Source organism: Plasmodium malariae (assembly GCF_900090045.1).
Source record: "Plasmodium malariae genome assembly, chromosome: 9".
In the NCBI taxonomy this organism is placed as follows: Eukaryota; Apicomplexa; class Aconoidasida; order Haemosporida; family Plasmodiidae; genus Plasmodium; species Plasmodium malariae.
The window spans coordinates 198,688-223,924 of NC_041783.1; the positions used below are offsets into that span (position 1 = coordinate 198,688).

Genomic DNA, 25,237 nt, shown 5'->3' on the forward strand with positions numbered 1-25,237 from the left:
CTTTTTTTTTTCTTTTTTTTTTTGCTCTTTTTTCTAAGATTATGAAGCACACCAATAAAAAAAAAAAAAATTCCAGAAAAAATAATTGTAAACTTTTTAAATAAAAAAAAAAAAAAAAAATTGATCTTTTAAAGTAATAAAAGGTATATGATGGAGTAAAAAAAAATAGTACCTATAAGTAAATACACATAAATCTGCGTGTTTCTTATCACGAGATTGTCTACAAATACAAAGAAAATGTTAAACAACTGATTGACTGCACTTACATAACTTCCATATAAAAAGGAAAATGTAAAAAACATATTTCAGCTAATAACCAGAAAGTAAATGTTCAGAACTGCAAAATAAAACAAAAGGGAAAAAAAAAATAAAAATAAATAAATACACATGCAGAAAAGGTTACAGAAATATTCTTTCGCGTTAAGACGTTGTTCGAAGAATCAGATTATGTTTCATTGTTTTAATGTTTTCTTTTTAGAATTGACAAAGTCTACATATAACATTATTTTCAAAATTGTTAAAAACTTAAAAATTTCCACTTACCTTTGTGTATGTACACATTTTTCTTTTTTTCAAACCTGTTCATATTTACTATTACTATATTCTCTATCCTTTTATTTTTCTTTTCCTTTTTTTTCATTTTTTTTTTTAAGTTAATTCAAGATGACTGATCAATAAATATATTCCATCAACTTTGTACTAAGAAAAAATACATGTCATAATATTTTGCTATTTATATTAATAATATAAACAAAACAATGTTATTTTGTTTTGTATTGAAATATTTTCAATTAAAATATGTTAAACGATGAAAAATAATTTCCCAAAATATAGATAGTTAAAAGCTATTTTGCAACTTCATTTTGTTGTTAAAATGTATTTTTCAAAAAAAAAGTTCACTTGAATGATTTTCAACAGTGTTATTATTATTATTCACATAAAACAAAAACAATTTTTAATTTATGCAAATAATAAATGGATTTTCTAAATGAACAACACTTTAAAACTTGTTTTACATATATTTTAGAGCAATTCGATTTTGATATATTTTTTTTTTTTCTTAAACTCATAATATATTAAAATAATAAAGCTGTCTTAAATATTTCATGTCCCATGAAATTTGAAAAAAAAAAAATAAAACTTTTAAGATGTGCGTCATTGTATATGTAAGTGAACTCGTAATGTTTGTCGTTCGAAAAATGAGAAGTACTTTTTTCACAAAAAAAGAAATGTCCTTCGATATTATGTAAACGTGGTCATCCAAATGAATGATAAACTATATTTTGTATAATATATTTAACATTATTCATTTTTATTAGAAATTGTTTTTAATTTCAAGAGTCTTACAATATAACATGTTATTAAAATTAATACATAAGTATATATATATATATGTATATATCCTTATGTGCACATAAATAAATAAGTTGCAGCAGAAGTACATACGGAACAACGTATCTGTTGAAAACCCTGTGTAATAATACATTCGCATTTTTCCACTAAAAAATAAAAGGAAAAAATTATTCTTAAGAAAGCTCTTAAAATATAATTAATTTAATCCCCCAATATATGTATGTTTTCCATAAAATGATACTAAAAAGTAAAAGGTATTACTTCACATATTAATCAGTAAAATAATAACATAATAAGAAAAAATATACATTCTTTTTTTTTATATTTGTACAAACTTTTTCTGCAAGATTAATTTATGTACACATATACATATGCAAAAACGAATACATGTATATGTTAAAAAAAATTTATTATGCCCTATTATATTTTTAATTTTTACTCTTTCTAATATCCTTTCTTTTCTACTCCAGTTCTTCGAAAGAAAAAAAAATAAAATAAATAAATAAATAATACAATACATTTACAATTTATATAAATACAGATCCAATATAAATCTAGTTTAATTTTGTGATACAATAAAAGCAACTAGCATAATAAATTTATTACATATTTCAGCTAATTACAGCAGTTATAGTTATGTATACATGTTTTAATGGCATTAATATAATGCTCAACTTGTAGGTAAATACCATCTTCCCTTATCTTTTTCATATACTATTGTATGCTAACAGAAATAGGCTACTAGTTCGTTTTTAAATAACAATACATACATATTCATATATGTGGATATACATTCATTTTTATATATTCCAACCTACAATAGCATATAAATGGTAAACTTAAAGAATAAACTTAAAGAATATTAGTTACAGAATAGATTGAGCGTAACCTCAGCAAGAAGAAGCAAGAGAACAAGGTAAAATAAAATCATTGTTATATGTGTGAAATGTCATAGATGAGATTTACTTAGCACTACTAAAAAAACGTAAGAACAATTTCCATATTTCAAGCAATCATACTAATGAATGGAATCATGTAAAGGGGGAAACACAAAAACGTATAATTAAATGTATATCTGTATATATATATATATATATATATGTATGTACATAAGCGTTTATATGTACTTATACGTATTTATTTATAAAGAAGGAATAGGATAAGGTAAAAAGCACCCTTCATTGAAAGATGTTTCAAAATGTGCAAACCATAATTTTAGATATAAACGATGGAGAAATGAGAACCGGGTACTCCGGAGAGTGCTCTCCTAGATATAACAGTAACCTAATTCTAGGGCTACCATTAGGTCATAATGCCACCTTAAAACATACGATATTTCCATTATTACCAGAAATAAAAAGAGATAACGTAGAATTATTATGTGGGATGAGGTACATATATGACCATAATAATAGTAGCAATTATGACATAAATTTTGAGGTAATGGAAAAATTATTCGAAGACATATCAGGAAGTAAAGCATTAGATGTTAATTTTGAAGATCATCCTATTTTATTAACAGAACCTAATAAAACGGATAGTAAATATAGAGAAAAATTTACAGAATTAATGTTTGAATCTTATGATGTATGTCAAATGTTTCTATCAAGAAGAAGCGTTTTATCGTGTTATGGTTGTGCACGGACATCTGGACTAGTATTAGATATTGAAAAAAACTGCACAAATTTATGCGGACTACAAGAAGGGTATATATTTCAAAAACATATAGAAGAAGTTCCAATAGGTGGAGACTTAATTGATAGAATATTCTTAGCATATTTAGAAAATATTAAAAATATTAAAATATACCCCTATTTTTCTATTGATAAAAGTTTAAATAATGAAAAATCTAGTACCGATATGAAAATATTAAAATGTCCTTTGGTTACAAAATCATATTACCTGTGGGGATCTCTTCACGTAGTCAGCAAATTGAAAGAAAGTTTAATTAATGATTATCAAAATCCTAATGACAAAAATAAAAAAAATTTAGAAACAAATGGAACTGACAATAGTTATAAATTACCAGATGGTAATATAATTAACCAAAATATTACTGAGTCATTAAAACTTATTATTCCTTACATTTTTTTTAGAAAAAAATATAATCAAAATAGTATAAGTAAAGTTAGCGGAATAACAATGTTAAACAATATGGATTTTAATTTGTTTTATGACACTTTAAAAAGTTTAAAGCTCCCAGTTCTACATAAATATAATTATAAAATTAATAAGAGTAATTCTGTCATTGAAAAAATTCCAGAAAACACTTCTGACAAGAATTTCAGTATGTGTTATTCAGATCAAATAGAACCATATTTTGAAATATTTGATGGCTTACAAGATTTTATTAAAAAAGGAATTTTATCCTTTCTATCAGCTAATATTAATCTAGACGATGTTCTTAATTTTCTAATTGTAACAGGAGAATCTACAATGTTTCATAACTTTGTTGGAATATTAAAATCCTATCTTCCTTTTATAGATACCATAAAGGAGAAAAGTACAAGAATTATATATAGTAAAGGAGCGGACAGAAAATACAATTGTTTTATAGGTGCATCTATTTTATCATCCTTGGGTTCCTTTTCGCAATTCTGCATGACTAAAAATGAATATGAAGAATATGGGGTTAAAAACATTGTTGATAAAAAATGCGTTTGAAAAAAATTGAAGGAATTTATTTTGTACTACAAATTATATGTAAGTAGATGATTTTACATATGTACATACACTGTATCGAAATGTGCGATCCTATGCGAAACTACTGCAAATTGGAACAACAATCTTGGAATTCCCCCAACTTATTAAATGTCATGATCACGCTAACACGCACACTCACACTATACTTGTGTATATGTGTGTGCATATAATTACCATTTCTTATAAGTGCCTTTTTCATAAAGATGATATGTTTTTGAAAAAATTCTTCATTCCCGTTTTTAGTTTTAATTAGAGTTTAACATTTTTAATAACACCGAGAATCTTACAACATAATGCTGTGAAGTTTGACTTTCATAAATGTGTGCAACGAATTACACACATATATGTGCCCATGCACATATTTACATATTTGTAGTTCTAAAATTTTGCTTTTTTTAACATTTGTTTTTATTTGTTCTTTCCAACATAAATACCTATGCAATAATATTCATATGATGTACTTATTTCATAATCATTTTTTAATTCTTTTTTAAAAAAGCAAAAGAGCTTGCACGGTAAATGTATATAGCTCAGGCTTCCTCACGAATTTATACATTTTTAATTAAAAAAAATAAAAGAAAAGAATAGTTGTCTACGTCTACGAAACACCTTTAATATCTCTACAGTTCAATGTATATTTTAGAAACAATGAAAAAACTGAGTATAACGTTTATATAAAAAAAAAAAAAAAAATACATTCACATTTTAATTGCAAAACTATTACTGATAAGCGATAAAAAAGAGAGTTCTATCTTTACACATAGACAAAATATACTCAAGTTAAAATTAAAAAAATATAAAAAACATTTTTTCAAAATGCTATGTGAACAGGTGCCTATCACGTAATTTCCTTACCCTATTCTTTAATCAACGTTGAATAGGTACAAATGTATGCATAAATACAAATAAGCATATATATGTGCAAAAATATAGACTTCCTCACCCTTCTATATTACATATGTCATAATATGTTTTATTTTTAGAACAATGACGCCTTAATATTTCATAAATCTGTATTTTAAAGGGATTATTCATGTTTTTTTAATTGTCGAAAGGAATGAAATTCCTAAAAACATGTTATCGTTTAAAGGGATTTATTTTCAAAATTTCCCTTTGAAAAAAGAATATTGATGATTCCACTATTACAAAAAGAAGAAAAAACAAAAGATAACTCTACTATGTTAAAAAAATGCATCTTAAGTTTATTTCCTCCTTCATGTTCTAGAATTAAAACCCTATATTTTATTTATCTCCTTCTTTGTTTTTCGCTATTTTGTATGTACCCAAAGAATCATCACTTAGTATCTCCTGTTTTTAAGCAATATATGCAAAAAATTGAAAAAGTAGATAAAATAAAGTACTATTAACTGCATATATTAATGGACATATGTATAATTGAGTACATATTATTATAGGTACATTTCTATTTTGTAAATATACTAACATTTGACTCTTTTAAGTCAATTTCAATTTTATTTTTGAAAAATTTATAAATCTTTATAATACAGTTCATGCATTCATTTATTTAAAAAATTTTTATTTAAAATAAAATTATTTTTGAACAGTTATTGCAAAATTTTGGATGCGATGTTTTTATAATATGATCGCACATATACATACATGATCATATATATATATATATGTATATATATATATTTTATATATGTACATAAATATGTAAAAAATTAAAAAAAAAAAATTTTTAACCCTTCGACAAATGAAACAATAAAATAAATTCTTAAATATTACATACCTGTTCTTTATTATAATTACTATTACAATTCATATCTTAATTTTTTTTTCTTTTTAGTACCCATTGTTATAGTAAAAAAACGAAAATTAATTAAGCATACGTATTCTTCTTTTAACAGTAGTTCATATTATATAATTAATGAAGATAGCAAGAAAAACATAATTCATTTTTCCACAAAAAAAAAAAAAAAAAAAAAATATATATATATATATATATATATATATATATTCGTCTGTTCGTATATATGTATTAATACGCAACCTTTTTTTACTTTTATTTTACCTATAGTTTGCGTTGGCAAAATATCAGCAGTACTTTTTTTTCAAAGGATAAAGAGAAAATAAAATCCGTGTAAGAATTTGCGCGCATACAGTAAAACTACTATTTAACAGATTAGTTAATTCCATATATTTAGAAAATTAAATGCAAAATTCTCATAAATATCAAACTTTTACAAAAACGCTGAGTGTAAATGCAATAGAAACTTTTTATTACTATTCATAAAATTAATAGAAGAAAAACTTATGTAGAAACATTAAAAATAAAAAGAGTTTAACTAAAAAATTTGAGGGCATTTTGTAGAAGCTCAAGGAGGCACATATACTTTAAAAAGCATTAACATTAAACTTTGAATTAGTTGCCCGTGCCTTTTATCAGAAGATCATAAAAATAAAAGAAATAAGGGAAATAACTGTATAATTATTTTAACATGCATACATACGTCCCTATATATATGTATGTGTAGGTAGGGGAATATAATACGTAAAATACAGCCGTAAATAAGAATATTTAAAAAAAAAAAAAAATGAACAGTGATCCAAACAAAGATGTGCAAGATTCTAAATCTGATAAATGCACATCATGGGTAAAATGGTTTAATAGTAAAGCATCGAGTAATTTTTTGGTTGAAGTGGATAATGAATATATAACAGATTCATTTAATTTATATGGTTTAAAACCAGAAATTCCAAATTTTAATCATTTATTATCAATTGTTGCAGGGAATGCACCTGAAGAAGATGATTCTAAAAATCCTCTAGCAAAAGATGCAGTTTGTTTATATTCCTTAATACATGCTAGATTTATTACAACACCAAAAGGTTTATCATTAATGAAGGATAAATATATTAAAGGTGATTTTGGAAGTTGCCCTAGAGTTAGTTGTTCACAACATAATGTGCTTCCAATTGGATTATTTGATCAAATTAAAATTGCAAAGGTACATATATATTGTCCATTATGTCAAGAAATTTATAAAATACATGAAGAAGATAAAGTATATTTAGATGGTTCCTTTTTTGGAACGTCTTTCCCTCATATACTTTTACAAACTTATCCGTATTATGTTACACTAAAAACGCCCTCTTATTGCACATCCAAAATATTTGGATTTAGTGTTTATCATAATTTTACTAGAACTGAATACAAAATTGTTAAGGGAGAATTTGGAAGATTGTCTAGAGAAAATTTCCTTAAAAAGAATCCAAAATATTTAAAAAAACTGAAGAAGGAAGAACTGCAAATTAAAGATACCGAAAAATCTTAAAACGTGTCTTTAATAGAATGATCATTTTATTGGGCTATATTTTTTTCCTTTATCTTTTATGAATAGCCACAAAACGCATTATTAACTTTTTATTTGACTCCCCTTTGAAATGTGCATGTATATATATATATATATATATATATATATATATATATATATATATCTGAATACATACATTCGTACGCACATACATGCATACATACATACATACATACAAACATACAATTCCCCGTTGCATCATATATGTACTTATATGTAACCTTTTGCTTAAATGCATTTAAGTGTGCATCTCTTGTACACACTTGTTCATGTTTATGTTTATTATCCTTTGCACGTATGCTTGTTTAAGCATATTCTTTATATTTTTTGTATTTACTGAATAAATAGTAAAAACGCTGAATCTTATTTGTAAAAAATCACTGATAAATTTTTTAAAACATTTCAAATATGTATAATATAAATGTATACATATGTTCGTAGAATTTATAGTAATTTATAAAAAAAAAAAAAAAAAAATTAATTCGAAAGAAAATTTTTGTAATAATATATTTAGGATCAAAAAAAGGAAAAAATTAATATGATATTTATCTTTTTTCCTTTCAGTGTAACACATTTGTGAACTGTTTTGCATTGTCTAAAAAGTACCCAAATTTATATAATACTTAATTTTTTTTAATTCGACGTACTTAATTTTGTATCAATTTATATATAACAGTGTTGTACAAAAATATGCTTTCTTTAATGACATTTTTTTATTATATGTTTTTTCTTTTACTTTCTTTTCCTTTCCATTCTTTTTTTTTTTTTTTTTAAGGTTGTAAAGAAATTTTATTAAAACAAAAGCTTTATCATTTCAAATTTTTTATAACATTTTGTTTATTATCTTATTGTTTCTTATTTTTTCGTCTATATTGTATAAACTATATATAAGTTAAAAATAAGGAAAAATAAATAAAATGACTTACAGTTTTATCATTCTGATATAAACGTACTTTCATGGGAATTATGAAACATAAAATGTCTTTTTATCTTAAGTATTTAATTTTTTAAAATAACAAAAAATATGTTCTCTTCTTTCAAAAAAAAATAAAGTATATGTAAGAACTGAATTAAACAAAAAAAAATATATATATATATATATATATATATATATATCCATATGAAATAAATTCTCTTTATTATTAGAAATTCCATAATGATGATTTTTCATTTTTTCTTTACAAATGTTTACAATGATACTATTAAAATAATGTTTGTTCATTTGCTCATTATTTTCTCTATAAAGAATTCATATATAAATTGCTAATTTTAACATGGGAATAGAGTGCTGAATTTGCATATTTATCAAGAACGTATCTTCCATTAAAGATTGTGCACACACGATAAAATGAATTCAATAAAAAATTACATTTTAAAATTTTATAAAAACGAAAGAAAAACTACATGGTTACATAAAATTAAAGAAAATATTTAATAATGTATAAAATAATTTTGAGACCTAAGTTAACAAAATAGGAATAAGTTATTTTTCTTCTAAGAATAATGCTGTAAGCTTACATAAATACTAGTTAATATATTTTTTATACATTATAACTTTAACTCTTCAAATAGTTTTAAAATTACAAGTGTAAAAAAGTTATATTTCCTTATTTTTATCTCCCCCATTTATGTTGTGTACACATACACATGTGCATAAAAGTATTGTGCACATAAATATATGGCAGAAATATATTCACATATATAAGCTTAAATGTAATAGTTTTAATATATAAATAATATAGATATATAAGGTAAGTATTTACATATATAACTTCATTAGTGCAAAAAAAAAAAAAAAAATAAAATAAAAATAAAATTTAAAACAAAGTAAAATGCATACGTTACTAATTTTAGCTTTAAGAAATAAATTCTTTTTTAAATAACAGAAAAAAAGGGTACTCGTAAAGAAGGTTTGAAAAAAAGGAAAGAAAAAAAAAGCAACAAGATACTAGGAATAAGAGATGGAATTAAAAAGTGTTATACACCAATTATTATACTATAATGTAATAAAGGTGTTAATGAGAATCCTCAGTTTAATCGTTATTACTGTACAAAAATTTTTTATTAGTTTTATATGAGTGCATAAATATTTATTTATAATAAAATGTACACTTTTAATATTTTAAAATAAAATTTTAATTTTGGGGGAATAAATGTATCAGCATTTTTTAGCATAAAAAAATTGTGGTGAAAAATTTATATAGAAAGGAAAATAAAAAAAATTAAAAAAACACAAAATCAAAGCAAGAAACCAAAATATTATATATATAAAATGTGCACAGAAAACCATGGAATAATATAATAAATACAAGAACAAGGTAGTTCATTACAAAAAAATTCCATCTTCCTGTGTTACATAATAATGTGTTTAATGTATAATCCATGCACTGTGTTACATATACAATGTATATATGAATATATAGATACATGCCTACATACATACGTATGCATTATATTAATACTCAATGAATGAAGTAAGAAAAAATGTTTATATGAATACCCTAAGGACATTATGTATTTAATAGTAATTAACATAAACTTAAAAATATAAAAGATATATATTATCACAATTTTTTTTGTATATTAAAAAAAAAATGTGATAAAAAAAAAATATATATATTAAAGTACATATATACATTTAGTATACGTTTTATAGAAAAAATAAAATAAAATAAATACACTATAATAAAAAATACGACAATTTTTTGATTTATTTTATTTCCTTCTTTAACTGATATTTATGTAGCAATGAACAAGCATCATAACACATTTTTCATAGGGTTTATAATTTGCATATAAAATGTTAATATGCAGTAACATATAAATATATAAGGAAATAAAAAAAAAAAAATAAATAAAGTTAAGAAAGATATATGATTATATATATAGAAAAAAAAAAAGAAAATTAAGAAACAGAAAAACAAAAACAAAAAAAAGCAGAGGAGCTATATATAAAATATTATATCTTTGATATCACATATAAGTGGTAATATAAAACATGTCCTAGAAAATGAATAGCAATTTTAACATAAATATTCAAGTTGATGACTCAGCTCTCAACAAATATGAAGCTGAAGTAAATGGCTATTTCGCAAAACTGTACACAGGAGAAATTACAGTGAATACAATGATAGATATTATGAAAAGTTTATCATTCTCTCCTAAAGGATCAAAAAATAATGATGTGTATAAATCGATGTTACTAATTTTATTCAATGAGTGTAAATTTTTTCCAAAATATCCGACAGAAGAATTAGATACAACAGCTCAGTTGTTTGGACAATTAATAAAGCACAATTTATTAATATCTTATGGCAATGCATTAGTCATTGCTCTAAAATGTATATTAGAAGCATTAAAAAAAGAAAATGATTTGAAAATGTTTAACTTTGGAATAACCGCATTAGAACAGTTTGAAGATTCTTTAATATGTTACCCTAGTTTTTTGTTTTCCTTAATATCCATAACCAATTTAAGGCAGTATAATCCACAATTTGTGATTCACTGTAACTACTTGTTGAATACACTCCCAGAACACTTTAGAAGTTTACCGTATATAGATGCATCTACAATATTAAAAATTAGGCATCTTTCCGAAGTTGGTTCAAACAATAATTTTCTGAACACAAACACATCACAGTTGTCTAACGATGATATCAAGAAATTGTCTTCACTTAATGTAAGTAGTTTAAAGAATATAAGCAATTTCATTGCAAACGTTTGCAGTAACAACAGTAACAATAACATTAACAATAACAGTAACAACAACAACATAAATAATAATAATACAATGGTTGATAATATGAATGGCAATAATAACATTAGTAGGGGAAGCAGCTTCAGCAGCAATAACAACAACAGTAATAATAATAAAAGCTTCACCAATGTGTTAAGTAACTTGCTTAATAATAATAGTAGCAGTAACACTAACAGTAACATTGACAATAACAATCCCAGTAGTAACATAAGTAAGGACAATATGTTACTATACGTAAACGATATATTACCAAATTGCACAAGTATTGGGCAACCTACGCCCCCCAATATGAACAACATACATTCCGTAAGTATAAATGACTATGCAATAAAAAATAAAAATATGAATGATAATTTAAATAGCAATATAAACATGAACAGTAGTATTAACATGAACAGTAGTATTAACATGAACAGTAGTATTAACATGAACAATAGTAATAACATGAACAATAGTAATAACATGAACAATAGTAATAACATGAACAATAGTAATAACATGAACAATAGTAATAACATGAACAACAATGTAAACATGAATAACACTACAAATATGAGCAACTTCTCACCAATGCATGATGTAAATAACAAATCCCATATTATGAGGTTAAATAATGACAAGTCAAATAATTTTAGTGGTACTATGAACCAGTTGTATACGAACAAATCTTACAGGCCTTTAAGTGAAGCTTATCAGACCAACAGAAATATAAATATAGTAGGAAACAATTTTAACCTTGGTAAGGATATACATCCTAGGGATGTTTCAATCGTAAATGATAACATGGTAGAAACAAATATTACCAGTGCAATAGACAGTTCGAAAAATATGTGTATTAGTGAAAACATGAAATATTCACTTAATAGTCGAAATGACATCACGAATTGTAGTAGTAATAATAATGATAATAATAATAATAATGATAATACTCTTAAGGGCAAAGAAGAACAGTTATATGGAATTGCGGAAACATTTTATGACCAAGTCCAAATAAAATTGCCACCTAATTTAAATGTAAGTAACATATGTGGTTTTGGATTAGGTCAAATAGAATGTCTTATGGATAACAAAGATCTAACAAAAAATATTATTACCCCCTCATCATTAATAATAGGTGAAGTATTTAGTATTTTTAATACATTATGCCTATTGAATATTGATGAAAAGATAAGAATTTTAAAAGAAGTTATGCAACCAGAATATTACAATTGGCTAGCTTTTTACATTGTAAAATCGAGAGCTTCAAAAGAAGTAAACCTACATAATGTTTTTTTAGAATTCATTGACAAGTTAAGCTACCCAATGCTTATAGATACAATTATTAATATGACCTATGATTGCATACTAATATTATTTAAACATGTAAATGAATTGAAAGAAGTAAGTGCTTTTAGAACCGTTTTGAAGAATTTAGGTTCCTGGTTAGGTTTTATAACATTAAGTAGAAATAGACCACTAAAGTCAAAAATATTAGATTTAAAATTAGTTTTATTTGAAGCATATGATAAAGGGTGTTTAGTTTGTATATTACCAATGGTGTGCAAAATTATGGAATCTATAAAATTATCAAAAATTTTTAAACCTCCAAATCCGTGGACAACAACTATCTTATGTCTTTTAACAGAAATACATGAACTACCAAATGTTAAGACGTTCATAATATTTGAAGTAGAGGTTTTATTTAAAAATTTATCATTAGAAATAAATGAATATCAAAATAAAACTGTGTTACTAAGTAACAGAGATCTACCTCATAATAAAAAAAATGACTATCTTATGTCAAGAAACAGTAATAATTATAGCAGTTCACCAGTAAGTATAGACATGAAAAACATTCCTATAAAGGACAATTTACCAGTTGTTAATAATAATATTAGGAGCAGAATAGAATATAGTGTGAATGAAGATTCCAAAGTAGAGGAGTTAGAAAATGAATCAAAAAATGTATCACTAAATAATAGAATAAACGCAGATAAAATGATGCATTATGTGACAAGAAATAATAATCAACAGAATTTAAATTCAAATTCAAATTTGAGAAATATAGTATCTCAGTGGAACCAAAATAATACCAACAAAATCGACCCTCTAATAAATGACACAGTGTTGGTTTCTTCCTTTTCTCCTCCTGATTTGAATTTAAATAGTTCGCATTTTTCCAAAAAAACACCAAATAATTTAACTAATAAAAACAGTAATATGATGAACGAGCAAAATGTTAATAACACTAATTATAACACTAACATGAACGTTCCAAGTATATTCAATGACAGCTACCCAACAAATAACAGAATTCATAATAGTAAATTCTTACATAGTTTAAATAATGCAGTAATTATATCTCCCTCGATAGCTTTATTTCAAATTCAACCAAGTCTTAAGAGAGTAGTTCCCATTGCTATTGATAGAGCAATTAGGGAAATAATTTCTTCTATATTGGAAAGATCAGTAGCAATATCTTGTGTTACAACAAGAGAAATTATATGTAAAGATTTCTGTTTAGAAAAAGATGAAAATATTATTCGTAAAGCATCTCATATTATGATTGCTTCTTTAGCTGGTTCATTAGCTTTAGCTACTTGCAAAGAACCGTTACGTATTTCATTAACTCAACATTTAAGACAATTACTACAACCAACAAGTACTAAAGATTGTAACGACCAAGTTCTAATTGAGCAAGTAGTTCAAATTTTAAGTGCAGATAATTTAGAATTAGGTTGCAGTTTAATTGAACAAGCAGTTATAGAGAAAGCGATAAAAGATATTAATGAAGCATTAGAACCATCATTTTTAGCTAGACAAGTAGCTAATGAAAATAGCGTAACAATTAATGATTCCATATATATCGTTAACACAAAAAAAATGCAGTTAGAATTTTGTGAAATTTTAAATTTAAATGCACCAATAACAAATACTCATTTACAGATATATAAAGCTTTTTTAAACATAGCACCACTAAAAAAATTGCATGCTGCTGCTAAAGCGTTATCTCTAATTTACAGAAATGGTAATGAAACAAACGAAGAGAACCAACCGCAGGATGCTCAAGCAAATGTACCATGTTTCAATGAAAATACCCAAAAAAACAGTGAAGAAAAATTCGACAATTTAAAAAATATGAATCAGTTACGTTTTAATGAGCAGCAAAATAATGTAGCAAAAAATGAAAATATAAAATTAAGTAAAAAAATGAATGCAGATTATAATATGAATGCTAATATGAAAATACAGCAAAATGTGAATAATACAAAAACTAATATAGATGAAAATAATAATCATTCAAATGTATCAGCTACTATACCATTAGGAGTTAATACCCAATTACAGAAGGTTTTGAAAAAGTTAGAGCTGGCAACGAGTCAATTAAAAGAAGCTATTAAGGATATTCTTTTATTACCGCCAATATTATTTAATATAAATAAAGAAAAAACATATGATAATATAAATAAAATGAGTTTGCATACTTTATATAGTCTTTCTGTTGATGGAAATATATTCAACCTAATTAAATCTATACCAGAAATAGCTGCATTAACACATCACAAAAATGAAACTATTATTTCATATGCAAATAAAATATTTAAATTCCTTTTGGACATTACTGCAAATAGTAATTATAAAACACAGGCTAACTGTAGACCTAATGATCCCTCAGGCGTTTATTTGGAAGTATTTTTATGTATACTAGAAAAGTTAAAAAAAAAATGCCCTTCATTAAAAGATCATTTGTCGAAATTTATAATGCCATATAGTGATTTTTCACCAAATATGGATATTACAGAAAGTAGTAGCAATCCCTTTTTGAGTTCGACATATTCTAGTAAAGAAGTCAAATATGGTAAAGATATCGATTCAGTAACAAATGCTGAATTAAATTATCCCTCACACGCGAACAGTAGTGTAAATCCTGATTATGTGCATAGTAACAATGAAATTAGAGCAAAAGATAATAATGAGGAAATGTGTATTCACAACACAATTGTTACAGCAGGCTTAATTAGATATAATTTAGTTGATATTGTAAAATATAAACAATATTTAGAAAATCTACTAACCAACGAATCACATAATGTTAATAATAGTGTAGAATTTGTTTTATTACTATTAAAATATATTTTAATTGATTTCAAGCTTTTTAGATATAACGATTTCGAAAATATAATTACCATTTTAAATACTATTAAAGAGAAAAAATTGCTCGATAACAAAGCTATATATGTAAACAACTGGGAGCCTATGAATATGGATTCAGCTATTGACAAGTTAATTGAAGAATCGAAAAATATTCAGGAACAAAAAGACGCTGTAATCTTTTCCGATTTGATGAAATTTTGTGATGAAAATTTTAAGAGTGATGATAATGATGACGATGAGGAAAATGAAGAGGATGAAATTAAAGAAGACATAAAATTGGAGCGAGAAAAAAACTTGGATATGAGGAGATACAAAGAAATGATAAATAAAAAAGAGAAAGATGATGAAGAGAAAAGAAACGAACAAGGATTACAAATAAACACAATTTCACAAAGTGAAGATAACATGAGTAACAAAGAGGAAGAAAGAGAAAAAGAAAATACGATCGAAATGAAAAATTCATCAATATATAATCCACAAATGAATGAAAAAAAAAAAAAAAAAAAAAAAAAATGAAGTATTAAATAAAAGCTTGGAAAATTTGGAAAATTTTAAAAGAGAACATAATGAATTAAGTATTGATAACTCAATTGACATAAACCAAGAACAAAATTATAATAAATTTATTAACGAAGTTAAGAATGATCATAATTTTGGACTATTACATACAGAACAGAATAATGCATATATGAGAGAAAATGTTCAAAGTAAATGTAAAAATGAAAAAATAGAATTACTGTTAGATATAAGTACAATTACGAATGCTAATACTGTACATACGAATAAAAGGAATTTAAAAAAAGACAATATACAACGGGACAAAAAGAAAAATTATAAAAAATATATTAAAAGGTTAATGGATCCTAAAAATATAACTACATTAACTCAGATAATTGATTTTTGTTTAAATACAGATTGGAACATATTACAAACAAAGAAAAATTATGATAACTGTTTTAAAGACAAAGGAGTAGGAGGTATAAGGGCAGTACCAAAACCACAGAAGGTATCAAAACAACATGAACAAATTATTTTTTTAGTTTTTTTTCAGTGGGTAAAATTAAGCAATATAAGAAATGTAGATGTAGCCTTTCAGAATTATGTAAAGTTTTTTCAAAATATATTAAATCAAGGATTGGTCAAAATAGATAACAATATTGACAATTTTTTTACCGTATGTATTTATAAAGCAGTAGAGGGAGCATGTAATGTTCTAAACCCATATGAGCAAGGGATTCACATGGAAAATATCCCCTGTGAATTAGACGAAATGAATTTATCAAATAACAGTAATACTAAAAATTCGAACAAAGGAAATAGTAGTGATATTATTGATGATGATCATAATTCCTTATTAATACATAAACATAATGTGCTCAATGGCACTACAACGAATAATAATTCTCCTATTATGCAAATGGATGATAATAGTAATCGTAATAAAGAGATTAATGTTGATAATGAACAAAATAAACATTGCAGTGAAGAGGGGCAACTTCAAAATTCCTCTAAAAAAAAAATGAAAAAAAAAAAAGATACTCAAGAAAAGACACAAGAAATTAATGAAAAAAAAAAAAAAAAAAAAAAAAAAAAAAAAAAAAAAAAGGAAATAAATGAACAAGAAGAAAAAAATTATACAAACAGCAAAAACACACAACATTCGGATGATAACTTTTCTGATGTAGCTTCCACAAACTTAACTTTTTATTCGAATATAACTAACTATGATCAATCATTTTCAGAAGACGAAAAAGATCATAACTACTCAATGAATAATTACAATAATGCAAATCAAATGAAATGTAGAAAAAATGAAATGTTGGAAAAGTTATCCTCAGCTATAAATGGGGCAATGCGGATTGATTTTCCATCTGATTCAGAAAAAGTATTTTCAAAGAGTGAAACTCACTTAGAAACCGAAAGGAATGATAATGATAGTAGTGAGGAACAAACAGTTATAGGTTTTAAAAAGCATAGCGAAAAACAGAAAGTGAAAGAGAAAAAAGGGGGGCATCCTCTGAAGAGCAAAGAGCGGATACACTCAACAGATGAAGAAGAAGAAGAAGATGAAGAAGAAAAAGGGAGAGAAGAAATTGAGGATGATATGGAAGATGTGATGGAATATGAAGAAGACGAAGAAGAGGACGAAATAGATGATGAAGAACATGAATTAGAAGTTGATGAAGAAATTGAAATAGAAGATGAGGATGAAGTTGAGGTTGAAGAAGAGGACGAAATAGAATATGAAGAAGAAGAAGGGGAATATGAAGAGAAGGACGAAATAGAAGATGAAGAAGATAAAATAATGGACGATGAAGACGAAACGGAGGATGCAATGGAAGATGAGGAGGATGATGCTGAGGAAGACGATGAAGAGGATGAGGAAGAAGAGGACGAGGAAGAAGAGGAAGAAGATTATGATGAGTTAGAAGAGGAAGAAGTAGAAGAGGAAGAAGAAGAAGAGGAAGAGGAAGAAGAAGAAGAAGAAGAAGAAGAAGTAGTAGGAGAGGAAGAAGAAGAGGAAGAGGAAGAAGAAGAAGAAGAAGTAGAAGAGGAAGAAGAAAAAGAAGAAGAAGAAATAGTCCAAATTGATGAAAAAAGCGACGATGACGACGAAATAGAAGACGAAGAAGACGAAAGGAAAGGTGTACAATATACTAGGGGAGGCAGAGAAAAAAAAAAAAATCACACAAATTTAGAAAAAAAATCCGCGTTAATCGACACCATGGACACATCAGCTGTTGACGCCCTAGCAAAAATGATTACATTTATGATGAAATTAGTAGATGCCCAACAAATATCACCATTTATATTGTTTCAAAAGGTAATGAACGTGTTTTGTAGAATTGTAGTACACGAATCAAGAAAGAACATATGTAACTTTAACCAAAGGCCGTATTTCCGATTATTTTTATCCATATTAGTTGAAATAAATAAAAATGAGAAAAACTTTGAGCAATTATATAATAAATGTATCTTGGCATTAGGTTATTATTTATGCATTTTGAACCCATTACGTGTACCTGTGTTTGTTTTTGCATGGTTGGAATTAATTAGTCATAAATTATTTTTACCAAAAATATTGAAAACATCAAAGGGGTGGTGTATATACAATAAAATATTAATATATTTACTGGAATTTTTATTCATATTTTTGAAAAATGCATATATAACAGAATCGATTAAAATATTATATAAGGGGACCTTAAGAACGCTATTATTATTGCTGCATGATTTTCCGGAGTTTCTGTGTGTATATAATTTTTCTTTTTGTAATTCAATACCTTTAAATTGTGTGCAATTAAGAAATTTAATTTTGTCTGGTTTTCCAAGAAATCAGAAATTACCTCATCCATTTTACCCTAACCTAAAAGTAGATTTATTGCCAGAAATGAAAGTAGTACCAGTCATTTTAAATAATTTTACATATATCTTAATTGATTATAAAATAAAAAAGGACATAGATAATTATTTCATAACCAGAAATATGAAATGTTTAAAAAGAATACACAAAAAAATTATTATTAAAAACAGAATGAAAGCATTATATTTAAAAACCAAATACAATATAACTTTAATAAATGCATTAGTATTATACATAGGAATGTCCTTACCATCTCAAATATTAACAATTGAAAAAGTGGTAGAATCTCATCCATCATTAGAAATAATACTCTATTTAACATATAAATTAGACATGGAAGGAAGATATTACCTCCTATCATCAATAGCTAACCATTTGAGATACCCTAATGCACATACACACTATTTTTCTTGTCTTCTTTTATGGATTTTCAGTATCTCAAAAATGGAAATTGTTAATGAGCAAATTACAGGAATATTATTAGAACGACTCATAGTTCATAGGCCTCACCCATGGGGGTTATTAATTACATTTATTGAACTTATAAAAAATCCCATATTTAAATTTTGGCAATGCTCTTTTGTCCATGTTGCACCGGAGATAGAAGATCTCTTTCAATCAATAGCGCATTCATGCCTGGTTAATCAGACAGAGCACATCAATGCTATAGGAGGTACTAACAATACCAGTGGAAATGTATTCGGGGGAAGCGCTAACACAGTTAGTGGCGGTAACAATAACAGCATTAGTAACAATAACAGCCTTAGGAACAATAACAGCATTAGTAACAATAACATTAGTAGTAACAATAACATTAGTAGTAACAATAACATTAGTAGTAACAATAACATTAGTAGTAACAATAACATTAGTAGTAACAATAACATTAGTAGTAACAATAACGGTATTGGTAGCATTAACAGTGCAAATGTCGTATATGGAAATGTAGGTTTTACAAATGACATAAACATGGAAATGTTTGCAAATAACTCTGTTAATAACGACAAGAGTAGTAGGAATGATTTAAAAAATATAACTAATATAAAAGAGTCACAGTTTAACAATTACCCAAATGTAAATTATAACAGTTATAGTAATCATGTCCCAAACATCTACAACAGAAGTAGTAGCTACAATTATAACAACACAAATATGAACAACATTATGCATTTAAAGAACTACAGTTCAAACGTCAATGACACAAACAACAATAGCACAAACAGTATCAATGCAAACGTGTTGAACTCAAATACTATAAGCTCAAATGTTAGTTATAATGACTTAATTAAAAAAAACACAAGTAGCAATATCAATTTAAATAATTATTCTCAAAAAAGCAACACATCAACCAACACAACATATGACCCATTAAATGGGCAACAGAATACTGCAAACAGTTATTCAAGTTATAATGACAATAATATTTCTTATATAAATAATTATAAAACAAATAACAATAACTTTTTTAATAATTTTATTATGCCCTCCTCACAAGCAATGCACAGTAACAGTAATCAAAATTATCAACATTTTAGTATGAATAATAATCATGCGAGCGATAGAATAAATTTGGCACATGCCACTGCAGAAAACAAATTTAGCGATCTAAAGAGAGAATTTAAAAATAACAACAACTATATGACGAGCGATATTGGAAATAGTAATATTGGCAACAGCATTATTGGAAATAACAATAATGGAAACATCAATATTGGTCACAATAAAAATATGAATATACGTATGAACACAGGTATTAATGCTGTTAGAAACACCTCTGACCAGGATATTAACAATTTAGTCAATCGGACGAATTACTATGATTTTAAAAATAATACCAATAATTCTAACATTGGAGGACACTAAAATATGGACATTTGCTAATCCAGGCTATAAAAAGTTTAAAAAAGAAATATACAAGGAGAAACGAATAAGGAGCATATATGACATTTTTGAAATATGCTGAATTATAAGTTGTTATTTTCTTCCGCCTGTATACCAGATTGATAGAATGAGAATTCATCAAACTGTTACAAAATCTCATAGTTCACGTAGTAGAACGTTTAAGGATCTCAACGGAAGAATCCGTATTTATTTGCTTGTAGATCTACCTGCCTACAATTTATACCACGCGTGTATATATACATATAACTCATCCGCTGAAAGAAACAAATAATAATTAAAACGAAGAGAGTAAGAAGCTTACAATTATACTAAGCGAATTATTAACATTTTTTTTTAGCTTTTTCCCGTTCACGTAATGTTCATATTTATAAAGAAGTAATTTTGCTTTTTTTTTTTCTTTTTCTTTTTTTTTTTTTGTTTTAATAAGCCACTTTGGAAAAAAAAAATGTATAAAATAAAATAATACTAATAAACAATAACACATAAAATTTTTTTGTCATTTTCTTTATATAATTTAATTTTTAATTTTTATAAAAAATGTGTTACTTTTAAAAATTTTAAATTAAGCATAAAAAAAAAAAAAAAAAAAAAAATTACTGGTAATTTCGATCTTGCCTAGGGATTCATCACACGAATATTATATACTTTATTTCTCCAGTTCGTGGTATATTAAGATTTCTTTTCAGCAGATACGCATACGAAAGGTGAGTACTGCTTATAGCCTGCTAAAACGCGCGCTATGTATTTGTAAGTGCAAAGATATATACATAAATAAATAAATATATATATATATATATATAAATTTTTTATGTGCATACAAACACTTCTCTTTGTTCCTTAATTAGGTGATAAGACACTATTTTCTCGACTAAAAAAAGCAATTATAATTTTGCAATACACTTCAATTTTCGCGAAGAAAATGAAATTCGGCAATCCCGTAAATTAAAAAAATTTTTTGAAAAAAAATTATGTCATCACAATATGGTTTCCTTTTTAATAATTGTGTAAAAAGCATATAAATATATACGCATGTGCCTTTCTGTTCCACTTTGTTTAATTCATTTGCATAAGAAGTTATATGAAATATATACATATATATATACACGTATATTTGTACGAATGTATGTTATAACATCCATGATGTTATTTTATTTCATCTGCTTCCGTTTCTCTTAATTCCTCATCTTATTTTTTTAAATTCTATTTACGCCCCCCTCAGAATGGAAAAAGAAGAAAATTTTAAATTTAAAAAAGATGAAAAAATAAACCTAAACTCGTATGTAATACCGCAACATTTCGAGGAAGTCCTATCTGAATTTATAGCGAAATTAATACAGAGTCATCCAGATAATGCTTGCCTTTTTGCCATTAATTATTTTAGTGAAAAATTGAAGGAATGTAATTGATTGTACTATTTATCATTTATCATTTTTTTTTTTTTTTTTATGCATACTACTTCCCCCCCCCCAACAAATAAAAAAAATATCCCCACCACTTTTTCACATCATCAATACGTTAAGAAGCGTCTCTATGTTTATCTCCACAGCTGACACTGAAAAAATAGTAGATGTATAAAGCATTTATGAAGATTCACGTCAAAAAGAGAAAAAGCAACAAAAAGAATTCAATATAATGGAATATGAGAAAAAAAGGGGGGGAAATACAAGAACAATTATTAACTTAGAAGAGCAGACATATATTTCAACATATACAGCATTATTTATGGGCGATAATTTTATTAATATATAACCTGGAATATCGATGGAAAAATTTCCTAATACCTCCGGATGAATAATGCCTAATACTCCAAACTTTAAATTGTGCGGGAACAAAACAATGTCGACAACTCGTTCGCTTAGGAAAGAAGAATCTAAAAATTAAGAAAATAAGAAATGTGATAAACAAAAATGAAGATATACACATGTGCATATTTACCCTCGCAAAATTCATAGATGTACACTATTCAAATATATAATTTTTGAAAAATGGACTTTTTAAAAAACGCCTCGTAATATATACATCCGACTATTGAACGTACCCTCTTTTGGTAGCAACTTATAAAAAACATCAGATCTTAAGGAAATATTTTCCTTTTTTTTTTCATCAATTTTATAATCATTAAAAAGTTGGAATTCCTTTAGAACTGTTTCTAGAACACCATGTATTTCTTCTAATCCTGAACAAAACTTGTCAGCAAAGATAACTGATAAGTGCCTTTTATTGACTGCATTTGTATCCGTTTTGTTATATGTAGTATAAGAAACATCACCAATTTCAAAAAAACGTAATGGTAATTCTCTATGTTTATTTGATGCTACAAATTTTAACAAATTAACAATTAAAGAGGTTCGAATTATTTCATACTCAGACGTTTTTGAATTCATTATTTGAACTGGAGGAGCTAACGGATTATATTCCTCAAGATTTATTTGTACATCCTTATAATCCTTGTATTTTCTTAACATACAATTATAATTCTCTCTTTTGGATAACAATGCATTGGTCATAACTTCTGTATAAGCACATTCTATCAATGCATTTCGAAATAAATCTGAACAAGTATTTAATAAATGTTTTTTTGAAAACTCTACTTCGCAGGATTTAATATTACCATAACCATATCCTATTGCTATATCTTCAACAATATCACACGAATGCATTATGTCTGATCTGTAGAAAGGAACATGAGCAGTAAAGGTACAATTGTCAATGATCTTTATAGGTATCATCATTTTTTTTAAAACTTTTTCTACATCTTCTACAGTTATGTTTGGTATCCCTGATAATTTCCTAACATAATCAATTTCACATGTTACCACTTTATTTTTAAATTCTGGATATAAATAACTATTTCCCTTTTCTATTTTATGATTTTGATCATATAAAACTAAAAAGGAATAAATAGAATATTTTGGAGTACAATATTCTGATAACATGGAACAGATAATATTTAAGGCTATTTCTGCTTTATGTTTATCAGTAGCTGTACATTCAACAAATAAATTTTTTGTATTAAGTGTTATTTTTGTATATTCACAATTAATAATAGGAGGTAAAGACAATATCTGATTATTTGCATCAACTATAAGGGGATACTTTTCAAAATTTTTTATAATTTTTAAGTACGGTTTTAAATTAGTATTATGTTCATAAAACTCCATCAAATTATTTCCATTCAAATTTTTCGTTTCATTCAATGGTATAAAATTTATTTTCGACTTCTCCTCAAATTTATATTCTACAGGAAATTTTATTTTATCATAATCATGAATCCCTATTGCTAATACTGTTCTTTTTTTCCCAATATTATGATGTAATTTTTCTTGTAATTCTATAATATTATTATAAACATGTTCAGTCATTTTTATATTTTTCAATACACACGAAACAACATAACTCCTTCTTTCATCAACTGATTCTTTAACATTTATATAATGTTTTTCCTTTATACAACATTCATGACTATTCATTAATATATCATATTTAATGTTATCAAACTTGCCTATAAAACTTTTTAATGCTCTACATAATCCTTCTACACATACTAAATCATACCTATTTGCAGGCACTTCTATCTTGTATATCTTTTTCTTGTTTTTATATTCTATATCATCAACTTCTAAGCCAAAATCAAAGCATATATCCTGTAACTTCTCATCGCTTAATCTCTCTTCTAATTTTTCTATCAGATCCTCCTCGAACACTGATATTGTGGGCATTTTTCACTTGTGTTAGGTCTATACTTAAGTTGGCGTTCCGTAGTAAATGAGCACGGGGGTATTTACACGTATATGTACATGTACTTATTTACAAGTGCTATATATGTTTGTGTTTCTTCGTGTGTATTTATATATATACGTATATATAAATATATATGTATTATTATATATATTTTCCTCTTAACACGTAAGAAGGTATCATGCTCATATATATACCATACAAAAAATAAAACATTTAGGAAAAAAAATGAAAAGTCAATTTTGTTATATATGCCTGATTCAACCATAAAATTCAATCCTCTTCCTCCAAATAACAGTATGTACAATCCTTTCAAAATTGGGCGCTTTAAAGAATATTAACTATCACTTCGACAATAAAAAAAAAAAAAAAAAAAAGCGAAACTTCTACCATAACGCATAATATACTTTAAAATGGTGAGAATCTTGAAACAGTCTGCTAAGATTACTACATGCTCTTTTTAAGTAATCTTTATTCTTATAATTATGCTGCGTATGTGCTCAGGTACAATCATACATATACATAAATATATACATATGTTTATATGTATAGGTCCAACTGGTATAAATTTTGTATACCTTTTCAAAAAGATAAAATGCAATCTTTTTTTATGAGCTAAGCTTAAATTAATACTACACTGACAATTTAACGCTTGCTAATTCTGACATTATTCAAATTGATATATGGTTTAAAATTTTAGGTCGCTTTTTTTTTTATTTTTTTTTTTCATTTATTGAGTTTTCTTAATATAAAACTTGAAAATCATAATCGTTTGTTTATTTTTACTTTTTTGATCTTTTTGCTTTCTCATTTTTTTCCCTTTTTCCTCTCTTTTGCGTTTTTCTGATTTTTCGTTTCTGCCGAATTATTTATTTTCAATTTGTTGACTTCATAAATGCACGTTATTTAAATGTGTATATCGATGTGTTAACCTTATTTATTTCACTG

General features: G+C 25.7%; 5 protein-coding genes across 5 annotated transcripts; 4 read left to right on the top strand and 1 right to left on the bottom strand.

Annotated features, from left to right (window-relative positions):
* Nucleotides 1-2,541: 2,541 nt before the first annotated feature.
* Nucleotides 2,542-4,017, top strand: ALP2a (actin-like protein, putative; the record flags this gene model as incomplete). Its single annotated transcript, XM_029004810.1, has 1 exon — nucleotides 2,542-4,017. One exon carries the CDS (start codon nucleotides 2,542-2,544, stop codon nucleotides 4,015-4,017), a length of 1,476 nt encoding a protein of 491 aa, XP_028861462.1.
* A 2,597-nt stretch (nucleotides 4,018-6,614) lies between these two features.
* On the top strand, nucleotides 6,615-7,355 carry CK2beta1 (casein kinase II beta chain, putative; the record flags this gene model as incomplete). The annotated part of the gene is made up of 1 exon (XM_029004812.1): nucleotides 6,615-7,355. One exon carries the CDS (start codon nucleotides 6,615-6,617, stop codon nucleotides 7,353-7,355), a length of 741 nt encoding a protein of 246 aa, XP_028861463.1.
* Nucleotides 7,356-10,404: 3,049 nt separating this feature from the next.
* Nucleotides 10,405-20,512, top strand: NOT1 (CCR4-NOT transcription complex subunit 1, putative; the record flags this gene model as incomplete). The annotated part of the gene is given in 2 exon segments (XM_029004813.1): nucleotides 10,405-15,786; nucleotides 15,800-20,512. 2 exon segments carry the CDS (start codon nucleotides 10,405-10,407, stop codon nucleotides 20,510-20,512), a joined length of 10,095 nt encoding a protein of 3,364 aa, XP_028861464.1.
* Nucleotides 20,513-21,771: 1,259 nt separating this feature from the next.
* PmUG01_09013600 (conserved Plasmodium protein, unknown function) lies at nucleotides 21,772-21,957 on the top strand (the record flags this gene model as incomplete). The annotated part of the gene is made up of 1 exon (XM_029004814.1): nucleotides 21,772-21,957. The coding sequence occupies one exon, from the start codon at nucleotides 21,772-21,774 to the stop codon at nucleotides 21,955-21,957; it is 186 nt and encodes a 61-aa protein (XP_028861465.1).
* Nucleotides 21,958-22,050: 93 nt separating this feature from the next.
* Nucleotides 22,051-24,270, bottom strand: PmUG01_09013700 (phenylalanine--tRNA ligase beta subunit, putative; the record flags this gene model as incomplete). Its single annotated transcript, XM_029004815.1, has 3 exons — nucleotides 22,051-22,103; nucleotides 22,302-22,421; nucleotides 22,590-24,270. The coding sequence occupies 3 exons, from the start codon at nucleotides 24,268-24,270 to the stop codon at nucleotides 22,051-22,053; spliced, it is 1,854 nt and encodes a 617-aa protein (XP_028861466.1).
* Between the last annotated feature and the right edge of the window lie 967 nt (nucleotides 24,271-25,237).